The sequence below is a fragment of the Vicia villosa genome, linkage group LG2 (genome assembly GCF_029867415.1).
Source record: "Vicia villosa cultivar HV-30 ecotype Madison, WI linkage group LG2, Vvil1.0, whole genome shotgun sequence".
In the NCBI taxonomy this organism is placed as follows: Eukaryota; Viridiplantae; Streptophyta; class Magnoliopsida; order Fabales; family Fabaceae; genus Vicia; species Vicia villosa.
In genome coordinates, this window is record NC_081181.1 from 175,565,229 (window position 1) to 175,589,392 (window position 24,164).

Here is a 24,164-nt window from a genome sequence, read left to right on the forward strand (position 1 = left end):
GTTAACGAGTATTTAGCATGCAAATATGGTTGCACCCTATTATCCAAATAAGTAGGTAACTCTTGCATGCTACCAAGGCTATGATGGGATAACACTCTACATGAGGTGACAAGTGCATGCGTGCATAAAAAAACGTGACTAGTAGGAGATCGGCCAGGCCTTGGACGACCTAGTATTGGTTCGGCCAACCCTTGGACGACCAAGTACAGGTTCGGCCAGCCCTTGGACGACCCCAAACATCAATTCGTCCTTTACTTGGACGACTCCCAACAATGATTTTCCTAGTCCACACTTGTGTATATGTCATTGCCATAGTTTAAATACCTAGTCAAATTCAAAACTACACACATTCAAACACACATAGAATTATTTCTAGTTCAAAAAATGGCTCAGAGAAATTTCATTGTAACAATGTACTACAATGGTTATATCATCAACGATCTAACTAATAGTTTCTCATTTAACAATTTTGAAACAATGCGTTTCAAAATTCATTGCAGGTCTGATTTTATGCATTTGAAGGAAAACATTGAAACAAAATTGCAACAATCTGTCGGTGAAATTATATATTGACTTCCATTATTTAATGGAGACAACTGTAACATTTTTACGTCATGAAAAAAATTGAGGACGACGATGCAGTCAAAGTGATGTTCGAATGTCACAATTCGTTTGCTCCTATAGACTTGCTCGAGTTATATGTCTGTATTGTTGTTGCTGACCTTAATCGAACACAAGAGTCATATTCTCATCAATACGGTTTGAGTCAACCCACTGATGAAGAGCAAACACAAAACAATGAACTGTTCTTACAAAACAAAAAGGTGGGTGAAAATCAATGACGATGAAATACATGAAGTGCAATATGAAGATCATTTTGGTGGTAGTGATGTTGATGATAATGACGCATATATTGTTGTGTCGTCGCAGACTACAAATGCACGACCAATTAGTATGTACGCTCCACCGGCGCACATGTGAAATATCTATTTAAAGGAGGCACAACCTGACTCAATATTTGGTTCATACAAAGCAAACTATAGTACTGATGATTTATAAGTGCGAATGGAGTATGAAGGCAAGGAGGTGTGTGTTGCTGCTATACAACATTGGCATATCACCAATAATCTTGACTATTCGGTGTAAAATCTGATAACAAAAGGTGTGCGATCAAATGCAGGAATCCAAATTGCCCATTCAAATGTAGAGCTTCAATTTGAAAGAAGAGCTCAAAGTGGATGATCGGTAAGCTTTGTGGACCACATGTCTGTACAGTGTCTTCAATGTCACAACACCATAGACAACTTACATCATAAATGGTCAGTCACTGCATCAGGGATCTCATTAACTCTGACCTATCGATGAAGGTAAAGCTTATAATCGCACACATTACAGGAAAGTATGGGTATATAATATCGTATAGGAAAGCGTGGATTGCAAAGATAAAATCCATAGAATCCCTGTATGGAAATTGGGAGATGTCTTACAATGACCTTTCACAATGGTTGTTGATAATGAAAACATATCTTCCTGGTATGATAATAGATTTGCAAACGTTGCATGCATTTTAGAACGAAGGAAGCCAGTTGGGTGATAGGATGATCTTCCATCGTCTATTTTGGACGTTTCAACCGTGCATCCATGGTTTTGCTTATTGCAAGCCTATTGTGTAAGTCGACGGAACATGGTTGTATGGAAGGTACAGAGGGACTTTGTTGATGGATGTGGTGCAGGATGGGAATGGTAACATTTTTCCAATCGCATTCGCAATTGTTGAGGGTGAAACCAAGGATGCTTGGAGTTTCTTTCTTCGCAATCTGAGAAACCACGTGACACCCCAGCCCAATCTATGCCTAATATCAAACAGACATCCATTGATTAAAAGTGCCTATGATGATCCTGTAAATTGATGGCAAGATCCTCCGTCTTCACATGTCTACTGCATCAGGCACATCGCGCAAAACTTCATTTGTGCGATCAGAGACAAGGAACTACATAAAAAACTCGTCAACATGGGTAATAATCTTCTTTTATACATAGTACATGTGTCAACTGAAATTCATATTTTTGACATGTTGATTATTTTATAACAGGATATGCATTGACGGAGTCGACGTGCAACTACTATAGAGGTGAAATTCGACGAGCAAATAGAGATGCTTTGGAGTGGATTAAAAATATTCCGCAAGAGAAGTGGGCAAGGGCGTTTGACAAAGGACATTGCTAGGGACACATGACGACTAACCTTTCCAAAGCAATGCACTATGTGTTAAAGGCAACTCGAAACCTTCCAATAACTTCTTTGGTACGGTCTACATATTTTCGAATGGGAGCGTTATTTGGTCAACACGACCATGACTGGACAAAGAGGTTGGCATCAGGTCAACCTTTTACAGAAAATTGTATCAAGGGGATGTATGAAGAAGTCAACAAATTAAGCAGCCATAATGTAATGCAGTTTGACCAGGAGATATTATATTTTATGGTGGCCGAAAGAATAGACTGAAACGATGGTCAACTAACTGGTAATTACAATGTTGATTTGAGAAAACGGACGAGTGACTGTGGAAAATTTCAAGTGTTTCATCTGCCTTGCTCACATGTTATTGCAGCATGTGCAAGTATGCACCAAGACTACACCGTTCACATACCAGACATGTTCAAGATTCACAATGTTTTTAAAGTCTTCCAAGAAAGCTTCCTTGTACTCCCACATCAAGAAAATTGGCCGCTATATAGAGGATTTACTCTTTGTCATGACGAGATTATGCGTAGGAAGAAAAAAGGTCGCCCAAATAGTACTCGGATTAGAACTGAAATGAACGACGTGGAAAAGGAAAAGAGGATGGGTGGGATCTGTCGTGAAGTAGGCCATATCCGGAGTAAATATCCAAATGTAGCAGGCCCGTCTAATAGGCCATAGTATTTACTTCAACTAGCTTTACTAATGTAATATAATGTCTTTTTAATTGAGTTTTAATTTCAATTATAAATAACAACCCAGATAAAACAGAACTAAAACAACATAAAACATAACTAAAACAACATTCGAGGATAACGAAGTAAAGACAACCACAAATAAAACAACAACACATGAAATAAATAAAACATAACTAAGAGATTACAACCATCAATGCAATATCATCTGGTCCTAGCATCATCACAAGGATACCAACGTCATTTTCACGGGTTTCCAATAACGAGTTACTCCATTTGGGTCTGATACTGTGACTTGCCTGCCAATTCTCCTTATCTTACCGTCGAGAATGTTTCCGTCTAGCCATCGGATCAAGTGCCTCTGAAGATGCTTGAATGTTTGCGTGTTCCAGAGTTTAATAATCAACAGAGGCTTTGTTGCCGAAAAAAAATAGTGTTGCATCTCTCTTCATAATCAACGAAGGCTTTAATAAGTCTTTTTAACAAATGAGATTAAATTAGTACTTGCGGTGAGAGCTTTAAAGAGTGAAGTCATAAAAATGTTGAGAATTATATCTCTGCTCACAATATAAATAGTGAGAATGGTAGGAATAATTATTGTCCCTTAGATTTAATTTAAATATAAATAGTTGAGATTAAAAATTTTATATGTGATTCTCTTTCATCATTTCTTTTTTATGTCTTTTTAATAAATAATGAAAGAGAATCACATATGAAATTTTTAATCTGAACCATTTATATTTAAATCTAAGGGCTAATAATTATTCCTACCATTTTCACATATATATATATATATATATATATATATATATATATATATATATATATATATATATATATATATATATATATATATATATATATATATATATATATATATATATATATATATATATATATATATATATATATATATATATATATTATTTGACATATTTTAATTGAGTTAGAATTTGCATTGATAATTCTTGACAAGAAAAAAAAATGAAATTATAAGTTCTTTTAATATGACACCGATGGTAAAAATAAGAAGTTGAATTGTGAATAATACCTGACAATAAATAGTGAAAAGTTTGTTTTCATTTATTTTTTTTAGGATGTAAAATATTTTATTTACATAAATTATTTGTAAATTTGTAATTACAACTTTATTTGTAAATTATAATTAGTTCTAAAATATATTATTTACTTAAATAAATTTTAATCTCTGCTCGCACTTTTGTATTTATTATTTTGATCAAAATTTATTTTAAACAGTTATATAATATTATAAAAGATCAAAATAATTAACTTATATTTTAAATTACAAATGCAACTCATATCAAAATTATTTATATCAATATATTTTTAATTATTTTTTAAAATTATAATATAATTTATCTTGGGTAATTTTTATATGATTAAATTATTAATAAACTAAATGATTTTATATATGTTTTGTGGTATTTTTTATTTAGCGAGTTATTTTTTTTTAAAACTTACACAAATTATTAATAAATTAGAAATGTCCAAATAATTTTATAATTTATAAAAAACAAAATTTAGCTAAATTAACATTTTTTTTATATATACTATTAATAACAATGAAATTTTATCTATACAATAATAATTTTACTATAAGTAAAATTTCTAATTTATAAGTGTTTTTAAAATATTTTTTTACTTAAAAAATATTTAACCCGTGCTTCGCACGGGTCTAAGTATTAGTTATGTATAAGAGCGCTTTTAAATTTGAATATTGCTTAAATCTCTTTTTTTTTTATATTCTATAATAATTTAAATTAGTAACTAAATCATTTTAAAAAATAATAGTTGAAAATACTTTAACTATACAAAAGAATAGTTAATTGAAAATAATTTAATCATACATTTTTCAGAAGAAAAAAAAAAGGCAATTGAAGTAATAATTAAAAATTACTAAATAAAACAATAAAATAAAAATACTTTATATTACCTATGAGAATTTATTAGGAGCAGCTACAACAACCGTCTTAAAATTTTGGATTTATATTAAAACGATTATTAGGAGCAGCTACAACAACCGTCTTAAAATTTTAGATTTATATTAAAACGATATGATACAATTTTATTATAAAGAAATTCGATGCACCAATTTATGCCATTAGTCCGATTCTTATTAAATAGATAAAAGAAAGATCGAAGAAAAAAAAAAGTAAGAAATAACTTTAGGCGGTTATCATAGATTTGTTCTTCCAAGTATATAGTTCGAAACGGCTAAGTTTTAATGAAACTTTATGAAGCTGGTTTTGAAATTATAATAACACTATATACAATGAACTTTTATCAAGATATACTTTCAATGAAAATATGAATTCTGAGGCCATATGATATCCGAGGCCCTGTGCAATAGGTCTGTTTGCACAACTCCTCCACCGGCCCTGATGTCGTGTTATACATACAAAAAATTAAACTAAAAAGAGTTTATTACTAACACTATTAATTAAATATAAATAACATAATTAATTAAAAATAACATAATTAATTAATCAAAATAATTAAATACAAATAACAACTTACTTAAATTTTTCTTGACAACTCATTAACATACTCGTTGATGCTTTTGGTATAAGTTTTCACATAAAACTCATCAACCAATGGGGTTCTCCCCTTCTCCTTATATTATTTAATGCAATTAACTTTACTTTATATATATATATATATATATATATATATATATATATATATATATATATATATATATATATATATATATATATATATATATATATATATATATATATATATATATATATATATATAGTATGGATTATATTTACCACCCAATGTGCATGTTAAGCAGCACTAATACTTTCTCTGGTGTGATTGCAACTTCTTATTTCATATGCTCTATGTTTTTTTTATTTGTTTTTTCTGATGTCTTCATAATCACATGTAATTCTAATGGGTGATTAGTTCTTGAAATACTTTCTCATATATCCAATGAGGACGATGTCCACCCATAATTAAACCAAGTCTATCACACCTGAACATGTCGGAAAGTCGAATAGATGCTCTAATATGGAGATGATATTCAATCTTATAATGATCTCTTACATCCCAAACACACTTCTCTTTCTCTTTGAATGTTTTTTATCACATTAAAAAAAATGATAAAGTATATGCAATTGCAGACGCTTGGATATAGAGAGTAAAAGTGTAACACCCTAAAAATCTTGACTCTTTATTTAAAAAAAAAAAGATAAACAGTTATTTCTCTAAAACAAGTGTTACACATACTCAACAAACATACTCCTTCAAAAATAAACATAAAACAACATTGAAACTCAACCTCAAACATATAAATTGTTTCAGTAAAATAAAGTATTTGATTAAAAAAATAATCCAAACAACAACTCACAACAACAGTAAAACGTTCTAAAACTCAATGTTACAGATCAGAGCACCATTGAAAACTAAATAACACGGAAAAGCAGTAAATAATGAAGAGGCCTCAACATCATCCCCCAGCTCAAACAACACATACTCCTCTACCTGATTATCTGTACTCTAAGAGAGTACAAAACACCACAAACAAAACAAGCAGGGTGAGAATAACTTCACATGTGTTATCGGTGTATTAAACAACAAGAATTGTTTTAACATAATATTAACATCAATCACACATATTAATTCACACCCACAAACAATTACAATGCAAATATGAAATGTTATGTAATTTCTTCTCCAAGTACATGTGCTACCAAGTTTTTGGATGTTAGAGTAATGAACTGAATTATCCGTGTCTCTGGTTCCTCTCTGAACCTAGTTCCTCTCTAAACTCGAGACCGTTATTCATTCTCTGAACCGTGACCTCGTTTACTATCTTCGATATACATGACAACATGCATCACAACAAATACAATCACAACTCATATTCAACAACAAATGACATTCACATCTCATACTCAACAATGACTCTCTTTGAACTTGCAATTTTCGTCAGTGTAAGACCAACACTGTAATTCCTCTATGAATTACTCAACTCAACATATTATACAATTATAACTCAACCACATAATCATATAATATTCAAACATACTCATCAATAGAGCAAAATTATTAACATATAAGCTCAAATAATACTCATCAACAGAGCAACTCAATATCACTTGTTTAAGGCCATCAACTGGGTAATAATAAGAATTCCATAACTTTTACGGGATTAATATAGTTAACACATGTCAGAGTTCACGCGAAAACTCTAAGGCAACTCTAAACAATTCAAAAACAGCTCAAAAATAACTCTGACAACTCTATAACAACTCTAAACATGTCAGAGTACTCAAAACAAATCAAAATATGATTCTAAACAACTCAAAACACAACTCTGACAACTCTAACAAATCTAATGTAACAAATTGCTCTCTTAAACTTATCCAACGCTAATGAAAAACCACTTAACTCAAAGTTTCTCAAAACCCACTGAATTGGACAGCGAATCTGAAAATGCCGAACAGCCGCCCATCGACCTACCCAAACCGTCGTCGCTGCTGAAATGTGGCTCACCCGTGAAACGCACTTCCTACGTGATGCACTGCTGCGACCACTATCGGGCAGCTCAGTCGCGCCCCCCGCCTTACGCGTAACTGCATCGCGCTGGTACGACGCCTCGTCGTGGGTGCTTCTTGCGCTGCTAAGTTACGCGCCTTTGACGCTGCTGATCGCAACCTCTGCAGTTGCGTCACCTGCCGACCGCCTCTGTCGGTCAGGTGTCCCCCCACTGCAGCTGCCGGCCATGAGTGGCCTCCCACCGCCACTGGCTATGCGCAACACCCCCTCTCGACTCAATCTAATTTTTTATTTTTTTTACTTATATATTATTATTTTATTTTTTTTGGGAAAATGAGGTTTTTAGGATTTTTCGTGGCTTTTTCTATTATCGCTCTAAAACACATATCAAATCATTGATATGTATATACCATAATCGAATTATTAAAATTTTTCCCAAAGGGCACACCCATATATTATTATACAACAACAAGGCATTCAACATGGATTCAAACAACAATAGAATAATATTCAAGAATTCAATTCAGAAGGGTTAAGGCAAACCCTTAAGCCACAAATATACAATCACAAACATAAAAGGAGAAGAAGAAGATAAAAGGGTAAGTACCCCTCACAATCCGACTGTCTAAAACACCCATATGTAAAGAGTTCTCCCCTCTTACCTTGAAAATGCAGATTGATGAACTTTTGGCCTTTGAAATCTACTGCTCTCTTCCTTCTTAAGCTCTGTCTCTTTTCTTCTTTTTCCCAATTTTGTACGTACTGACAAAACTTCCACTCAATTATCTATACATTTTAATTTAATATCCCAATTACTTCTTTCATCCCTCCACTCTTTTCACACCCTCACTAAAACCCTATTTTCCTAAAATTACAATTTCTATTATATAATTTTAATTAAATAGTACTCTAATTTAATTATTTCATTTTAATTCAAATAATACTTGTTAGAACAAGATTTGTTCTTATCAATTATCTTAGTTTTGATGATAACAATAATATGAATTTTGCTTAAGATAATATGGTACTCTAATCCAATGCAATTTCCCTTTCAGGAAATATATAAAGAGTACGCATAATTCAGCGCTCAGAAGTTGTATCTCAAATGGTTCAGCATGCAACATCAGAACATGGTCTGGCAAGACATCAGAAGATGGTCGAAGCAGAATCAGAACATGGGTCTATGGAAGCATCAGAAGAACATGAGATCAGAAGCACTGAAGATCAGAAGATGGTATCACGCTCAGAAGCACTTCAAGGTCAGAAGATCAGAAGATGCTATGCACCAAGCTGTTTTGACTCTGATGATATTCAAACGTCGTATTCACAAACATCAGATCAGAAGGAAGTACAGGTGGCAGACTACGCTGACTGACAAAAGGAACGTTAAAAGCTACTAAAGGCTACGTCAGTAGACACAGCGTGAACAAGGCTCGAGGTAGTTGACAAAAGCGTATAACATTAAATGCAATGCTGTACGGAACACGCAAAGCATTAAATGCATTCAACGGTCATCTTCTCAACGCCTATAAATATGAAGTTCTGATGAGAAGCAAGGTTACCAATTCTTAACAACTCTGAACGAAAAGAAACTTGCTGAAACGCTGTTCAATCAAAGCTCAGAATCTTCATCAACTCACTACATTGCTGTTGTAATATTTTAGTGAGATTAAGCTTAAACGTTAAGAGAAATATCACAGTTGTGATTATCGCTTTTAAGAAGCATTTGTAAACTCTTGAATAGATTACATTAAGTTGTAAGGAACTAGAGTGATCGTGTGATCAGTATACTCTAGGAAGTCTTAGCAGTTGGCTGAGCAGTTTGTAACTAGAGTGATCGTGTTGATCAGAATACTCTAGGGAAGTCTTAGGAGTGAACTAAGCCTAGAGTGATCGTGTTGATCAGTAGACTCTAGAAAAGTCTTAGAGGGTATCTAAGCAGTTGTTCCTGGAGTGATTAGTGTGTGATCAGAAGACTCTGGAAGACTTAGTTGCGGACTAAGTGGAAAACCATTGTAATCCGTGCGATTAGTGGATTAAATCCTCAGGTTGAGGTAAATCATCTCTGCGGGGGTGGACTGGAGTAGCTTCGTTAACAGCGAACCAGGATAAAAATAATTGTGCAATTTATTTTTATCGTCCAAAATTTAAAGTCACACTTATTCAATCCCCCCCTTTCTAAGTGTTTTTCTATCCTTCAATTGGCATCAGAGCGCCGGTTCTAAGGTGCAAGCACTTAACCGTGTTTAGAAAAGATTCAGGAAGAGAAAAACGCTTCATTTAAAAGATGGTTGATGAAAGTGAAAAGTCTACATCTACACCTGCATCTACATCTGGCTCTGCTGAGCAATACAATGGTAACAATGGTTATACTAGACCGCCGGTATTTGATGGTGAAAACTTTGAATACTGGAAAGATAAACTGGAAAGTTACTTTCTGGGTCTAGATGGTGATCTATGGGATCTTCTAATGGATGGTTACAAACATCCAGTAAATGCCAGTGGCGTGAAGCTGTCAAGGCAAGAAATGAATGATGATCAAAAGAAGCTTTTCAGGAATCATCATAAGTGTAGAACTGTTTTGCTGAATGCTATCTCTCATGCCGAGTATGAGAAGATATCTAACAGGGAAACGGCCTATGACATATATGAGTCCTTGAAAATGACTCATGAAGGAAATGCTCAAGTCAAGGAGACTAAAGCTCTTGCCTTAATCCAGAAGTATGAAGCCTTCAAGATGGAGGATGATGAAGACATTGAAAAGATGTTTTCAAGATTTCAAACTCTTACTGCTGGATTGAGAGTTCTTGACAAGGGATACACCAAGGCTGATCACGTAAAGAAGATCATCAGAAGCTTACCCAGAAGATGGGGTCCTATGGTGACTGCATTCAAGATTGCAAAGAATCTGAATGAAGTTTCTCTGGAAGAGCTGATCAGTGCCTTGAGAAGTCATGAAATAGAGCTGGACGCAAATGAGCCTCAAAAGAAAGGTAAGTCTATTGCATTAAAATCAAATATCAAGAAATGCACTAACGCTTTTCAGGCCAGAGAAGAAGATCCTGAAGAATCAGAATCTGAAGAAGAAGATGAACTGTCCCTGATCTCCAGAAGGCTAAATCAACTCTGGAAGACCAAGCAAAGGAAGTTCAGAGGCTTCAGAAGTTCAAGGAAATTTGAACGTGGAGAATCTTCTGATGAAAGAAGATTTGACAAGAAGAAGGTCATGTGCTATGAATGCAATGAGCCTGGACACTACAAGAATGAATGTCCAAATCTTCAGAAGGAAAGTCCCAAGAAAAAGTTTCATAAGAAGAAAGGTCTTATGGCAACCTGGGATGAGTCAGAAGATGATTCAGAAGATGAGCAGGCCAACTGTGTGCTGATGGCGACAGAAGATGACGGATCAGAATCTACATCAGAATCAGATTCTGAAGAGGTATTTTCTGAACTTACTAGAGATGAGTTAGTTTCCGGTCTAACTGAACTTCTGGAACTCAAGTCTCAGATTAGTCTCAAATACAAAAAGCTGAAAAAGCAATTTGAATTTGAAACAAAGAAGCTTGAGTTGGAGAATTCTGAATTAAAAGAAAAACTTTTAAAATTATCCAATAATGTTGGATCTCCTTCTGATTCAGAAAAATCCACTCCTAGTCTAAACCATATTCTGAAAGAATATGATTTAAGTTTCAGGAAGTTCTTATCTAGAAGTATTGGCAGAAGTCAGCTAGCTTCTATGATATATGCCGTATCTGGAAACAAAAGAGTTGGCATTGGTTTTGAGGGTGAAACCCCATACAAACTTGAACCTGTTGATGAAATGAAAATTACATACAAGCCATTGTATGATCAGTTCAAGTATGGCCACTCTCATGATATTAGGCACACTTCACATGCTCAAAGTTTTCACATAACACACACCAAGAAGCATGTGACACAACCTAGGAAATATCATGAAACTCACATTAAAAATTATCATGCTGTTCCTCCTATTGCTTATAATGTTAAACCCAAGTTCAATCAGAACTTGAGAAAATCTAACAAGAAAGGACCCAAGAAAATGTGGGTACCTAAGGATAAGATTATTCCTATTGCAGATATCCTTGGCTGCAAGAAGGACAAAGCACAACATGTCATGGTACCTGGACTCTGGATGCTCGCGACACATGACAGGAAGAAGGTCTATGTTCCAAGACCTGGTGCTTAAGTCTGGAGGAGAAGTCAAGTTTGGAGGAGATCAGAAGGGCAAGATAATTGGCTCTGGAACTATAAAGTCTGGTAACTCTCCTTCCATTTCTAATGTACTTCTTGTAGAAGGATTAACTCATAACCTCTTATCTATCAGTCAATTGAGTGACAATGGTTATGATATAATCTTTAATCAAAAGTCTTGCAAGGCTGTAAATCAGAAGGATGGCTCAATCCTATTTACAGGCAAGAGGAAGAACAACATTTATAAGACAGATCTGCAAGATCTTATGAGTCAGAAGGTGACCTGTCTTATGTCTGTTTCTGAAGAGCAGTGGGTCTGGCACAGAAGATTAGGTCATGCTAGTTTGAGAAAGATTTCTCAGATTAACAAACTGAATCTGGTCAGAGGACTCCCTAATCTGAAATTCAAATCAGATGCTCTTTGTGAAGCATGTCAGAAGGGCAAGTTCTCCAAACCTGCATTCAAGTCTAAGAATGTTGTTTCTACCTCAAGGCCATTAGAACTCTTGCACATTGATCTGTTTGGACCAGTCAAAACAGCATCTGTCAGAGGAAAGAAATATGGATTAGTCATCGTAGATGATTATAGCCGCTGGACTTGGGTAAAATTCTTAAAACACAAGGATGAGACTCATTCAGTGTTCTTTGATTTCTGCATTCAGATTCAATCTGAAAAAGAGTGTAAAATCATAAAGGTCAGAAGTGATCATGGTGGTGAATTTGAGAACGGATCCTTTGAAGAATTCTTCAAAGAGAATGGTATTGCCCATGATTTCTCTTGTCCTAGAACTCCACAGCAAAATGGGGTTGTAGAACGAAAGAATAGGACTCTGCAAGAAATGGCCAGAACCATGATCAATGAAACCAATATGGCTAAGCATTTCTGGGCAGAAGCAATAAACACTGCATGCTATATTCAGAATAGAATCTCTATCAGACCTATTCTAAATAAGACTCCTTATGAATTGTGGAAGAATAGAAAGCCCAACATTTCATATTTCCATCCTTTTGGATGTGTATGCTTTATTCTGAACACTAAAGATCATCTTGGTAAGTTTGATTCCAAAGCTCAAAAGTGTTTCCTTCTTGGATATTCTGAACGCTCAAAAGGCTACAGAGTATACAATACTGAAACATTGGTTGTAGAAGAATCAATCAATATCAGGTTTGATGATAAGCTTGGTTCTGAAAAACCAAAGCAGTTTGATAATTTTGCAGATTGTGATATTGATATATCAGAAGTTGTTGAGCCAAGAAGTAACGCATCAGAAGCAGAGCTCCTCAGAAGCAAAGAACCAGAAGATCAAGTATCAGCTTCTCTGGAGGATCTAAGTATTTCTGAAGAACCATCTGTCAGAAGATCATCCAGACTCATCTCTGGTCATTCAGAAGATGTCATTCTTGGAAAGAAGGATGATCCAATCAGAACAAGAGCATTCCTTAAGAACAATGCAGACTGTCAATTAGGTCTTGTATCTTTGATCGAGCCAACTTCTGTTGATCATGCTCTAGAAGATCCAGACTGGATAATTGCTATGCAAGATGAACTGAATCAGTTTACAAGGAATGATGTTTGGGATCTTGTTCCTAGACCAGATGGATTCAATATAATCGGCACAAATTGGGTCTTCAGAAACAAGCTCAGAATGAGAAGATGAGAAATTCTTACATATGAGTATCCTTTGATATGAAATTTTTTTAAGAAGTTCTGATAGAAATCAATTAGAAACTGTGATTCAGTTATTACTAACGTTTCAGTGTCTAAGTTGATTCAGAATCTCTCTAAAAGCAAAACAGCTGTAACTGGCTATCCAGATGGTAAACACGTGTTCACTATTCCTGGACAAGCGTGCGTGCAGTTGAGGGGACGTCTACTTAGGTAACTGTGCAAATCACGTCTTTTGTCATTATTATCTCTCCTCATGTCACGTAACACTAAATGCTTTTCATCATTTACTCTCTTTCAGTTTTTTTTTTATACTCTTCAAACGTTTCTTTTCCCTCTCATATTTCTCTCTCTCTGCATTCGGTTTCTTTTTCATCTCTCTCTTTTCATATCATAAACCCTAGCAGTTTCCAATATCTGAAAATTCATCATGAATCCATCGTCAAGCTCTGGGAATCAAGACAATGATAGGAAACAAAAGAGAAAGGCATCTGCTGAACCAGAAACCAAACCTAAAAGAGTTAGGATCTCCTATGACCCTCTCAAAGTATATCAACCCTTTGACGGTTCCCGTCAATCTCCTCCCTCTTCAAAGACCTCCACCACCTCTTCCTCCTCATTCATCCTCTCGGAACCACCTTCTTCACCATCTGATATCTCCTCTCCTTTAACCCCTCCATCAGACATTTCTTCATCCCTCTCATACCCTTTTCCCACCAGAACACCTAATCCCTATAGTGTTGTTCTTCCCGACTCAAGGTTCACTGTCAACCCTCCAACCCCTACCACTCAAACATATCTGGAGCTTTTACATGCTGATGTAAATGGCTGGTTGGAGATTCTAGGTGCTGCTCACCTTAATCATCTGGATGAGTATGCCACAAATAACCTCTGGAATACCTTTCGTCAGGATTTTCTGGATAAGGCTACAGACACTCAGAGAAGGATTATGTCTGAAGCTCCTGGTGTTCGTGGTCTCCGGTTGGAAGTTGGTGAGAGCAGCCACCACTGTCTCATCAGGAACAGAAGCGTTCTTGAAGAGAAGATACCTGCAGATGAGTTGGAAGAAGAAAATCTCTGCAGAGATATCGTGGTGTGGAAACCCCGGTCTTCTGTGCTCTGGTTTCCTGTGCTGACTGGGGACTTTCAGTGGCTGTTCAACTGGTTCAGAATGAACCCTTCTGAAAAAGCACCTCTCATGGTCTTTCCAGTAGTGGTTTATCGTGCTGAAGTTGCTAGTCCTACTCCTCCAACAAACCTAGCAGCTATTCTTCAAGCATTGGAAGATGGAACTTCTGAGCTGCCTGAACCAGAATATGCCAAGGCTCCTTCTGAGTCAGACTCAGATGAGGAAATGGGAGATGCACAAGCTAAAGATCTTCCAGAAGATCACCCTGCTGAGATTGCTGTCCCTCTGGGCAGAAATACTGGTGCTTCTTCTTCTGGTGAAACCTCAGCTCTGATGGAGACCTTGGAAACTCTTCATCAGAATCAAGCTGTGCTGGCTTCTCGTTTGGACGCGCAAGAAGCAGCCAATGCTGAGTTTCGTTCTTTCATGACAAGGCAAGCTACAAGCACTGACGGGATTCATGATGTTCTGGCGCGGATTTTGCGTAGGCTAGGATCTTAGGATTTGGTCTTTGTAGTTTCCTTTTCTTGTTGCATCTGTTTTCCTGCATTCCTGTCTTGTAAACCTTTTTGATTATCAATGAAAAAGTTTCTTTGATTTACAATCCAGTGATTCTATTTGTCGTTTTATACATCTGAATCTTTTTAAGTTTTCTTTTTGATGTTATGACAAAAAGGGGGAGAAGATAAATGATAAATGATTTGATTAATCTATCAGTTGCTGGGTAAAGGCTCCCACACATTCACTAACAAGAACTGCAAGTTCTATATGGTTTGAGTGTTTTGCAGGTACAGAAGTGAAGTGAAACTTCAGAAGCAAACACTAGAAGCAAAACCATGGAAACTAAAGCAAGCTGAGTGCTGTCAAGCTTCAGAAATCAGAAGCAAGAAAGAAGAATGAATCAGAAGCACTGATAATAGAATTTGAATATCATTGTCTATCCTGTTCTGACAAAATTCTATTTGCTCTGATACATATAATGTTATGGCTCTGATACATTATTTGCTCTGATACATTATTTCAGCCTAAATGGCTCTGATACATATAATGTGTTCAAACATACATTTTATGTTCTAACTCGTTCATGCTGACTTTTGTCGTTTAGTTTTTGTTCTGTAACATTTCAGGATGTAGAGATGCTCTGATGATGCTCTGGTACATTCAACAATGTTCTGATACAAATCTAGCATGAAGTAATGTTGGTAGACATTCAAAGTTCTGAAGCTATCCGAGGGAAGCAGAAATCAGAAGATGTGAATGTTCTAAAAGATCTAGAAAATTCAAGTTCTGAAGCTGTCCACGATGGAAGCAGGAATCAGAAGCTGTGAGTGTTCTAAGGATCTAAAGAAATTCAAGTTCTGAAGCTGTCCAATGGAAGCAGAAGTCAGAAGCTATGAATTCTCTGAAGGCAGAAGCTTATATGATCGTCTCTACCGAAATAATCAGGGAAGTCTTTTATCAAAGTTCTTCGAGTATTTATTTCAGGGGGAGATTATTTATCTCAGGGGGAGATTGTTAATCTCAGGGGGAGACATATTCATATGCTTATGCTATAGCTGTGTAATTTGTCTTTTGCCGTCTACTCTTTCTGATCGCAAATTCATATCATTTATTTATGTTTTTGTCATCATCAAAAAGGGGGAGATTGTTAGAACAAGATTTGTTCTTATCAATTATCTTAGTTTTGATGATAACAATAATATGAATTTTGCTTAAGATAATATGGTACTCTAATCCAATGCAATTTCCCTTTCAGGAAATATATAAAGAGTACGCATAATTCAGCGCTCAGAAGTTGTATCTCAAATGGTTCAGCATGCAACATCAGAACATGGTCTAGCAAGACATCAGAAGATGGTCGAAGCAGAATCAGAACATGGGTCTATGGAAGCATCAGAAGAACATGAGATCAGAAGCACTGAAGATCAGAAGATGGTATCACGCTCAGAAGCACTTCAAGGTCAGAAGATCAGAAGATGCTATGCACCAAGCTGTTTTGACTCTGATGATATTCAAACGTCGTATTCACAAACATAAGATCAGAAGGAAGTACAGGTGGCAGACTACGCTGACTGACAAAAGGAACGTTAAAAGCTACTAAAGGCTACGTCAGTAGACACAGCGTGAACAAGGCTCGAGGTAGTTGACAAAAGCGTATAACATTAAATGCAATGCTGTACGGAACACGCAAAGCATTAAATGCATTCAACGGTCATCTTCTCAACGCCTATAAATATGAAGTTCTGATGAGAAGCAAGGTTACCAATTCTTAACAACTCTGAACGAAAAGAAACTTGCTGAAACGCTGTTCAATCAAAGCTCAGAATCTTCATCAACTCACTACATTGCTGTTGTAATATTTTAGTGAGATTAAGCTTAAACGTTAAGAGAAATATCACAGTTGTGATTATCGCTTTTAAGAAGCATTTGTAAACTCTTGAATAGATTACATTAAGTTGTAAGGAACTAGAGTGATCGTGTGATCAGTATACTCTAGGAAGTCTTAGCAGTTGGCTGAGCAGTTTGTAACTAGAGTGATCGTGTTGATCAGAATACTCTAGGGAAGTCTTAGGAGTGAACTAAGCCTAGAGTGATCGTGTTGATCAGTAGACTCTAGAAAAGTCTTAGAGGGTATCTAAGCAGTTGTTCCTGGAGTGATTAGTGTGTGATCAGAAGACTCTGGAAGACTTAGTTGCGGACTAAGTGGAAAACCATTGTAATCCGTGCGATTAGTGGATTAAATCCTCAGGTTGAGGTAAATCATCTCTGCGGGGGTGGACTGGAGTAGCTTCGTTAACAGCGAACCAGGATAAAAATAATTGTGCAATTTATTTTTATCGTCCAAAATTTAAAGTCACACTTATTCAATCCCCCCCTTTCTAAGTGTTTTTCTATCCTTCAATACTTTAGTTAAATAAAAATGACATAATTATCTATTTATTCCAATAAACTCAATTATCTCAATTAAATTAATAAATCTATTTTGCTCCCAACTCTAAAATATGTCTAATTTTCTTATGTTAACTAATTATAATAACATAACCATAATTCAAATAAAACACATATATCACCCAATTAAAAAAAATAAACATAAAATTTAATTAAAAATAATTAACTAAAGTTGGGGTGTTATAACTCTCCCTCACTTAGAAGGATTTTCGCCCTAAAAAATTACTTGAAAAAAACATATCAGAATACGATCCTTTCCTCTTACTCTCTAGCTAACTCATTTAGAATGCAATATAATTCAAAATATAACATGAATTCAATATAACATGAAGTCAGTTGTCAATATAATCCAAAATATAACAATCACATTACAATTATAATCTAACATATTGCGACACTACAAGCGTAAGGTGTTGCTAATGTTGTAACTATCCAGCAAATCCTATCATCCAAGAAGTTGTATCTTAAGTGCGAAATTTCTTCCAATCCAATGTGATCGCTGACAATGGAAATCCTTTATTCATGTTTACTTGTTTAGAAAATTAATATCAAAAGAAAAATAAGTAAGTCATAAATGAAAAACGTGTAATTAAACTTAATAAACATGGATATTTAACTACCTGAACCCAATTATTTTGGCTTACAAATCCATGCAGTAAATGAACACGTTAGGCGAATGTACAGTCGTCATAGGAAAGAAAATCAAACTAGGATAACCCAAAGAGACGAGAATGACGTTATACCGATTTGCTATCACATAAGCCATATATGGTAATGTCATCCATTTCTCTAGTGTCTGAGGACCTAAAGATGATATCATCAAGATTCTCTCATTTTTTATAAGCAATTTCCAAATAATTTCTTATAGAAACTGCTTCTAGAACCTCTAATTTCATTATCCAAGTCACAACAAACGATTGACCAACCATCCTCACCATATCCATGCAATGATGCAATGACTCTAAACCCACAATTTCCATTATTCTTGACATCAACAATGTCATCAACAAATGATCTAATATGATTTGGAAATTATACCATAAGATTATTAAATTGTTTCTTCTTCGAGGTTTGGGATAACTATGAACATGACCTTTTTAAAGATTTATGAGAACTCGATTTTTCTTGATCAACATACACATGATATGAGGGGTCACGATAAACTTCATATCCCACGGGTTTCTTCTATTTCTTTACCCCTCCATTGGTTTTTATTTTTTCAAGCGGTGGACATATCCTTGTTGTAGTGGGGGTAAAAGATTTCACGCACCATACTTTTTAGTGATTTTTTTCCTACAACACCTAGTGACTTGTAACCTTTCCATAATGCATCCATTGCATTAGTCATGTCCACCTTTGATCTATCATCTACATCTACCTCTTGTTCACCTCTCATGCTTAGCTTTCTCCAATGGATATGAATAACATCAATTGGTATCAGATCACCACTAAGTGTGTATCTCCCTAACTCACAAACACAAGGTAATCCATAAACTTTTCTATGAGTACACCCACAAATTTTGGTGTTTGTACCCATAATGTCAACCCTCAACCATTCTTCAGCAATGTGTCTCAAAGCAGCTCTTGATACCATCGACGCAAATTCCCATAAAATAGACTAGTGTATGCATGCTCAACTACATAAAAACTATTCAGAAATGAAGCTATAATATTGCACAATTATACCTTGAGATTGCCATTCATAGCCTCCCAACATTTGCACATATCGCCTAAGTTGTTCTCCAACATCTGCTTTAGTTTCCAATGCGCGAACTCAAGCCTAAAAAAATAAATCAATATCCATATTATTAAGATATACAAACTATGGCTAAAATCAAACATACCTATTAGTTGTGGTGTTGCCCAAATGCAACACTTGATTGATTTAGGCACTAACAAATCTATGCATATGAGGAGTCAACCATGTGTCTTTCACATAATCAAAAATTTCTTTAAAATCAATACATGCATGTTTAAGCTGTTTGCAACTGTTGATGGTACTCCACCTTATCACTAGCCCTTACAAGTTCATGCCATATTTTATCTATCGGTTTTTGTATATCATTCACAACATATTCCTTGCACTTTGATTTCATATTTTTGTTGATGTGAAATCGACAAAGCAAATTAATTGACCTTGGAAATACTGTTTCAATTGCTTTCATCAAAGCAAAATCTCTATCATTCAAAATCACTTGTGGCCATAACCATTGCTTAGTAAACAAGTGTTTCAACTTATCCAATATCCAACAAAAGTTTTTGTCTGCTCATATTCCATATAGACAAATGCAACAACAAATATTAACTTAGTTGATGTCATACCAACAAATGTTAACAAAACATAAAAAAATTAAAAAAGCGTACCAGAATACTTAGAAGCAAGTAATTCGGTTAGTAAAAAAACATCACCGAAAAACTTAGGTGAAGATTATACGGTTAGTAGAAAAACATAATCGAAAAACATATAAAAAGTTATCCGATCAGCTTTTGTAAACATGTTATCCGATGTATAATATATATTAAACGAAAATCATGATATTAAGTTCTTCGATTTAGTAACTCAACATACCAAATGTCTTCAAGTCAAGTTATCCGATTCTCATAAATGGGATACACAATAGTCAATTTCAAAAGACTCATTAGGACAATAAAAGTTATAAGATTAAAGTAAAATTAAAAAAAGAAAATTTGAAATATTTTCAAAATTGTTGGAGTAGAAGAATAAGTGTAGAGATATATGTTAAAATTTTCTTAGTAAACAGCACATGGAGTGCAAATAACAAGTCCAAGGTAAATTATAAAAACCCAACCCAGAAGAGAAAAGCCCATAGCTCAAATCTCTGGATCCCACTATATATACATTCACCAACCTCTTCATCTTCAACCAAACCCTAGCGCCGTTCATCTCTTCCCCTTTCAATGTCAGATCCATATGAACGTGCTAAAGGCGGTAGATTATCCTTCAAAGGAGGAACCCTAGCAACTAGACAAAAAGCCATAGACAAAAAGAAAAAGAAAAAGAAGAACAAAATCGAAAACCCTAACCCTAACATCGAAGAAGAAACCCTAGTAGACGAAGAAAAACCAGAAACCGTTGATGGATCTGAGTCGTCGGAATACACAATTGACGCGGCGAAGAAGATGAAGTACGATCAGCTTTTTCCGGTTGAAGCGAAGAAGTTTGGGTACGAACCGAAAAGTAAGGCGAAGTCGATTGAAGAAGCGCTCGATGATCGTGTCAAGAAGAAAGCTGATCGTTACTGTAAATAATGTGAATGTAAGTTTCCGTTTTCTGATATTTCATTGATTTACTCACATTGTTACCGGAAAACTGTATTCGAATTTGTTTATTGTGCATTAGGGTTATATCTATGTTGTTGATTTTCCCGAATTTCTTAATTTTTGAGGTTAATTTGCTTAATTTCGGTTTTTGGGCCATGATTATCATGTGAAATTGTAGTTCAAATTATTTTTTTTACTATAATCTTCAATTATAGTGCTAAATTTTTAAGAGTTAGTGGTTTGTTTTTATGCCCAGTGATGTATCAATATACTATTGAACGGTTACACAGTTTTATTCACAACCTATTTGCATTTCTCTCTCTCAATCTCTTTCTTTCTCGCTGTCTCTCTCTATCTCTCTCTGTGCTCTCTGTGTGTTTGTGTGTGTTTGTGTGTGTTTGTGTGCGTGTGTTGGAACTTGGAATGCAAGAAGGTTGTGAACTAAACTAGTGATGACAACCGTAGATGATTCTATAAGCTATGAGATCTGAGGGCTTTGGCTTATTTCATTTTTTTCAGGAAGAATAATTGTACTTGTTTATACTAAATTTCAATTTCTCAATTATGATCTTTAAGTCTGCAATTTTCATTGAAAGTTATAACAGCAACCAATTTTCATCAATAGTTGCTGTTGAAGTTTCGATTTCTCTCTGGTTGTAGATAGTTTAGTGAATGATGATACTTGCACTGGGCTCTGAGCAGGTTTATACTGCAGTATTGATGGAAATGCTAAGCCTAGAAAGCTTTATCTGACCCATATTTGCCTAACAGTTGTTTATATATACTTTATCTGATTCTTTGAGGTCCTTGAAAAAGAATGGTATTTGACTTTTCTCATACATGTTCTGTAATGTTTGGACATTTTCTCATACATGTTCCGTATTTTCTCATTTTACTGCATTTTCAGAATGACAGCTGTTATTACATGTTCCGTATTTTCTCATATTTGCCTAACAGTTGTTTATATATACTTTATCTGATTCTTTGAGGTCCTTGAAAAAAAATGGTATTTGACTTTTCTCATACATGTTCTGTAATGTTTGGACATTTTCTCATACATGTTCCGTATTTTCTCATTTTACTGCATTTTCAGAATGACAGCTGTTATTACTTTTCCTTAATTTCCAAACCAGTTCCTGCCCAATGATGTAGAAATAGACTATTGAGCGGCTACATGGATTTTGTTCATAACCTGATATGCATCTCTCTCTCTCTCTCTCTCTCTCTCTCTCTCTCTCTCTCTCTCTCTCTCTCTCTCTCTCTCTCTCTCTCTCTCTCTCTCTCTCTCTCTCTCTCTCTCTCTCTCTCTCTCTCTCTCTCTCTCCTCTCTCTCTCTCCTCCCCTCTCTCTCTCTCTCCTCCCTCTCTCTCTCTCCTCCCTCTTCCCCCCTCTCTCTAATTCCTTATGTGTGTGTTTGGTTTGGATAACGACTTTGAAAGGTGCAAGATGGTTATGAATTAAACCTGTGATTAAGGCCGAAGATGAATTTTATAAAGCTATGAGATCTGAGGGCTTAGGAATCCTTTTAAGTTTTTAATTTCATTGTATCCAAATAGAGATACAAATGCGTAGGCACACAACAATTTACTTAAATTTCTGTTAGTTAGACCCTTATACCCTTAGTGCTATGTTTTCCACCCAATGATGGACAAATAGCCTATTGAGTGGCCACATGGTATTGTTTATAGCTTGATGAGCACCATTGCCTTTTGGCATTCTTTCTCTCTCTGCCTCTCTCACTCTCTCTCTCACTCTCTATTTCATTCATTCATAAATAAATATATATATATATATATATATATATATACAAATAAATATTCACATGGTGCTCAAAGGCTGTGAACGGTGCCATTGTCAAAGCTGCTTATGATTTTTGCCTTGCTATGAGATCTGAGGGTTTTTGTGTTGTTCATTTTTTGTTATGTCCAATTTTAAATTATTTGTTTTATTTTGGTATTTTTACTATGTTAAATAGGAGTATTTTCCTTTCCTTGCACCGTTATCATTTTCTTCACTGTTGAACATGATTATACCTGTGAATGCAGAAAATGATCATAATATCTCTTGATTGGTGAGAGGTGATGCTGGGTTTTCTTGTCAAAATCCTGAAGGATGGATATTGGTAAATCTAAACTGTTATTGAGTAGTAATACTTGTTTGTGACTTCAGTTGTACTCTGGTAATACTATCTCATTAGAATTAAGCTTAAAATTAGGTGCAAGAAAAATAAAGGAAAAAAGGTAACAGATGATCAAGAGGAATTTACCCCAACGATGACATGTCCCAGGGAATTCATTCATTTACTAAGTTGCGCTCCCATATAAGAATTATTTTTAGAAACTTTCTCGATTTGAATTAGAAGCTCTATTCACCGGCTGTTTATTCCCAAGTCCCCTTGAAGCATCCGAGAGATTAATTCAAATAAGGGATAGGGAAATCATAGTGTGATCTACCAAAGGATTTTATCAAGACAGTCTGTCTTTTTGTAATCTTTTCCAAGTGTTTTTTCGCCAGCTTGTAAATAAACAGTTATAGGTTTTCTTATCTCTTTTAAAATTTAAATGTGACTTAATTCGAATACTTGCTTTAGTCATTACGATTGCATATTAACTATAGAAAATGACTTTAGAACCAAGTTTTCCAGCTTAGTTTAACCAAGTTTTCCAGCTTAGTTTAACCAAGTTTTCCAGCTTAGTTTAACTAAGTTTTCCAGCTTAGTTTAAATTTAAATTCCACTGCACTTGCTTGGAAACTATTATATAACAGCAGTTCTTAGACAGTTGCTTATTGTCTATAAAATTTAACAAATAACCATTATTTTGAATAACGATGTTTTGAACACAAATCAATAAAACAGTGATAGAATTAAAAAAAGAGCCATTTTTCTGCCTGCAAATGATTCTTGAGATAGGGTGATATTAATTATCTAAACTTGTCGGTTTCAATATCAAAAAGTTCTCTCATTTAATTATGGGATCACACCATCTTCCTTATTTTCTTGTCTGTTGAATTTCATTTCTGTGTTATTATAATCGAAATTCAAATTCTTCAATTGAACAGTTATTCTAATAATTAAATTCCGACACAATTAACTGTAGTTTTGCAAGGGATTGAATTGGAAGAGTATTATATTTATATAATGAATTTGATGGCTAGCTAAGATCAACAAAGTGAGTGAAATTGAGTGAATGCGTTTTAAATATATTAATTTACAAGATATTAGATTTATCATCAAAACATTAAATAATGAACTAATTTAAATATTCAAGTTTTAAATAAATAAATTTACAAGATATTAGATTTATCATCAAAACATTAAACATTATTTTATACTACTGCAATAAAGGGGAATTTGAACATCAGCAGCTAATAGCAATGTAAAAAAATATGAAATAATTCATGAGATATGATGATATGAATTATCTAAACTTTTGACGAAAGCTTGTCGGTTTCAATATC

At 34.8% G+C, this 24,164-nt stretch overlaps 1 protein-coding gene and 1 non-coding gene across 2 annotated transcripts; both read left to right on the top strand.

The window, feature by feature from the left end:
- The first annotated feature begins 20,287 nt into the window (after positions 1-20,287).
- LOC131653046 (uncharacterized) lies at positions 20,288-23,285 on the top strand. Its single transcript, XM_058923082.1, has 2 exons — positions 20,288-20,700; positions 22,751-23,285. The coding sequence occupies exon 1, from the start codon at positions 20,343-20,345 to the stop codon at positions 20,691-20,693; it is 351 nt and encodes a 116-aa protein (XP_058779065.1). The 5' UTR covers positions 20,288-20,342; the 3' UTR covers positions 20,694-20,700; positions 22,751-23,285.
- Positions 21,374-21,461, top strand: LOC131654494 (small nucleolar RNA snoR118). The gene has a single exon (XR_009299519.1). It is a non-coding gene; the product is annotated as a small nucleolar RNA snoR118 (small nucleolar RNA).
- Positions 23,286-24,164: the final 879 nt, after the last annotated feature.

Coding starts and splice junctions, on each gene's coding strand:
- LOC131653046 (XM_058923082.1), top strand. CDS start 20,343: ATGTCAGATCCATATGAACGTGCTAAAGGCGGTAGATTATCCTTCAAA.